Source organism: Lachnellula hyalina (assembly GCF_007821495.1).
Source record: "Lachnellula hyalina strain CBS 185.66 chromosome Unknown contig00370, whole genome shotgun sequence".
Lineage (NCBI taxonomy): Eukaryota > Fungi > Ascomycota > Leotiomycetes > Helotiales > Lachnaceae > Lachnellula > Lachnellula hyalina.
In genome coordinates, this window is record NW_022157484.1 from 3,311 (window position 1) to 5,560 (window position 2,250).

The window sequence follows — 2,250 nt, forward strand, 5'->3', positions numbered from 1 at the left end:
CCCCATTGCCTGGGAGGCTGATGTATCGTTCATGGCTAAGTCGGAGCCTACAATTTCCCAAAGCGCCAAAGCTCAGAAGTCCCTCCAGTAAATAGAGATTGATGAAAGTGATGAAAGCTTCAGTGGCTCACTGCTGGAGGATAAATTGTGCTGACACACTGAAAGTTGACGAATGGAGTAAGGGTAACTCTTACAAGGTACAAGCAAACTTTTATTCCGATCCATCTAAATTTGGGTATGTACCAGAGACCTTTCTATACCATACCAACGCCACTCAAATGCAGACAAAGTTCTCCAGCCGCACAGATATACACCTTCTTCTCCCTTGATCGTCAACTTCCATCTCCCCTAACCATCAACTTCCATTTCACCCTCCATATCCTCATCCCACCACAAACATGGTCCCATGCCCGGCTCCTCCATACTAACAACCAACTTATACGGACTCTTCCTCTCGACCTCGACGCCCTCCCTCTTTGGTCCTACAGGCGCAGCATCATTCCACTCTTCCTCTTCTACCCGGAAACGCACTGTTTCGTGGTTATCGAAGTACATTTTCTCGCCGTCGGGTTCCCAGATCATTACTTGGGCCGTGTCGTCGCTTGAGGAGGGTTAGCGATCTCCTGAGAAAGGAAGGGATATGAATAAAGTAGAGATTGGGGGGCAGGGGATGATGTACAAGTATGTTCCAGCTGGGAGTTTCTCGAGCGGAACCCAGATTTCATTGAAGAATTTTGTTCGGACTGTGGCTGGCTTTAGTCTTGGAAAGACACAAGAGGGGAAGGGAGAGTACGGACTGTTGATTCCTTGTGGTCTGGCGCTGCTGATGCGGCCGAGGATTACTTCGTTTTTGAAGGGGCGGAAGACTATCATGCGGAATTCCACTATGTCATATTAGTCCTTCGCTCTGAGATTCGTGGAAAGGGACGTGGTGCAAGTACCGTTCACGTTGATAAGTCCAGTGCCATGACCTATAAGCCCATCTGAAGCAGATAGAAGATCGTACAAGCAGACGCAAAGCCCAATTTTTTGGATTACTTTATTCGAATATTTTAGGTTTATGTTGTCCTCGATTGCCATGTTCGAGTCCTTGTTGAAGTCTTTGGGCTCGATTTGGACCAGGTCCGCTATTTTGGTCTTGAAATTATTAGAATTAAAGTGTTGTTAGGAGGGGAGGAAGTGACTTGCTAGGATGAACATGGCGGTAGATATCAAAGGGATACGAATAAGCCGGGTGGGAGCGTAGAAGCGGAGTACTTCAGTAGATGGAAGCGTTGATGTAGAGCACCCCAATTTGGTCTGTGAACGCTGCGTTGGTCTGGTGAATTCTTGTTGTGAAAGCCTCGCCTCTCGACTTCTGACTTCCTTTTCTCAAGACCGCTTTCCCCTAGACCCTTCCAAAAACCACAAACAATTGACTGGCTTTATCCAAAGACAACCACGAACACCTTCCTTCCGGATAACCACAGAATCGACAACGACGATAAAGTGGTGACTCTTTCAGTAGAAGCCGACTTCTGAAAAAATCGATTTGCTACACTCAATCAAACGCAACACTGCAGGCCAGACTCAAGTTTGAGTAAAGTCCTTATCGCAAAATAGCCTTTTCTATCCTCATTCCACCGCTGAACACTCCGAGTTGCGCAAGTGAAGGCGACGTAGTGGCCTTTTGTCAAGCCACGTGATATTGGAAGTATTTCCTGCCCAGAGTGAATATCTTCGCAGTTAATTAACCTCAATACCTTCGAAATCTCCATGCAAACTTTTTGTTTTTTCAACCGCAACATCAAGCGTCAACGTTGACTTTGCAAGAACATTGAGCTCGTCTGGATTTTTTTGATAGAACACCACGCGCCAGGAGCTTGATGAGTCAGCTGCCCTCGAGCCCGTGCACGACACTGCAACAAAATGGCAGGTACGCTGCGCTTCACCCTTTCTTTCCGTCCGTCTCACATATTTCACAACTTCATGCTGTGCATTTCTAACTCCATTTGCCTCACCCATTCCCTTCGCCTTTGTTGTTTTCTTCTGAATACCAATTGACACTCCTTGCTCCTGCCTAGACTTCTCTGCCGCGTATGAACATAACGCGCATAGTTCGAACAACTACGAGTACAGTGTGAACTACACACCTTCACATTCAAATTCACAAGCAGACACTGCGCCTTCAAACGGAAGCACCGCGACTTGGCAGAAACGGAAGCATCAGTCCAAGAAGATGGCTACTGGTCAATACAGTTTCCCTCCCCC

At 47.1% G+C, this 2,250-nt stretch overlaps 1 protein-coding gene across 1 annotated transcript; it reads right to left on the bottom strand.

The window, feature by feature from the left end:
* Positions 1 to 348: 348 nt before the first annotated feature.
* Positions 349 to 1,757, bottom strand: POLR3H (DNA-directed RNA polymerase III subunit; the record flags this gene model as incomplete). Its single annotated transcript, XM_031154101.1, has 4 exons — positions 349 to 601; positions 680 to 884; positions 942 to 1,137; positions 1,743 to 1,757. 4 exons carry the CDS (start codon positions 1,755 to 1,757, stop codon positions 349 to 351), a joined length of 669 nt encoding a protein of 222 aa, XP_031000891.1.
* Between the last annotated feature and the right edge of the window lie 493 nt (positions 1,758 to 2,250).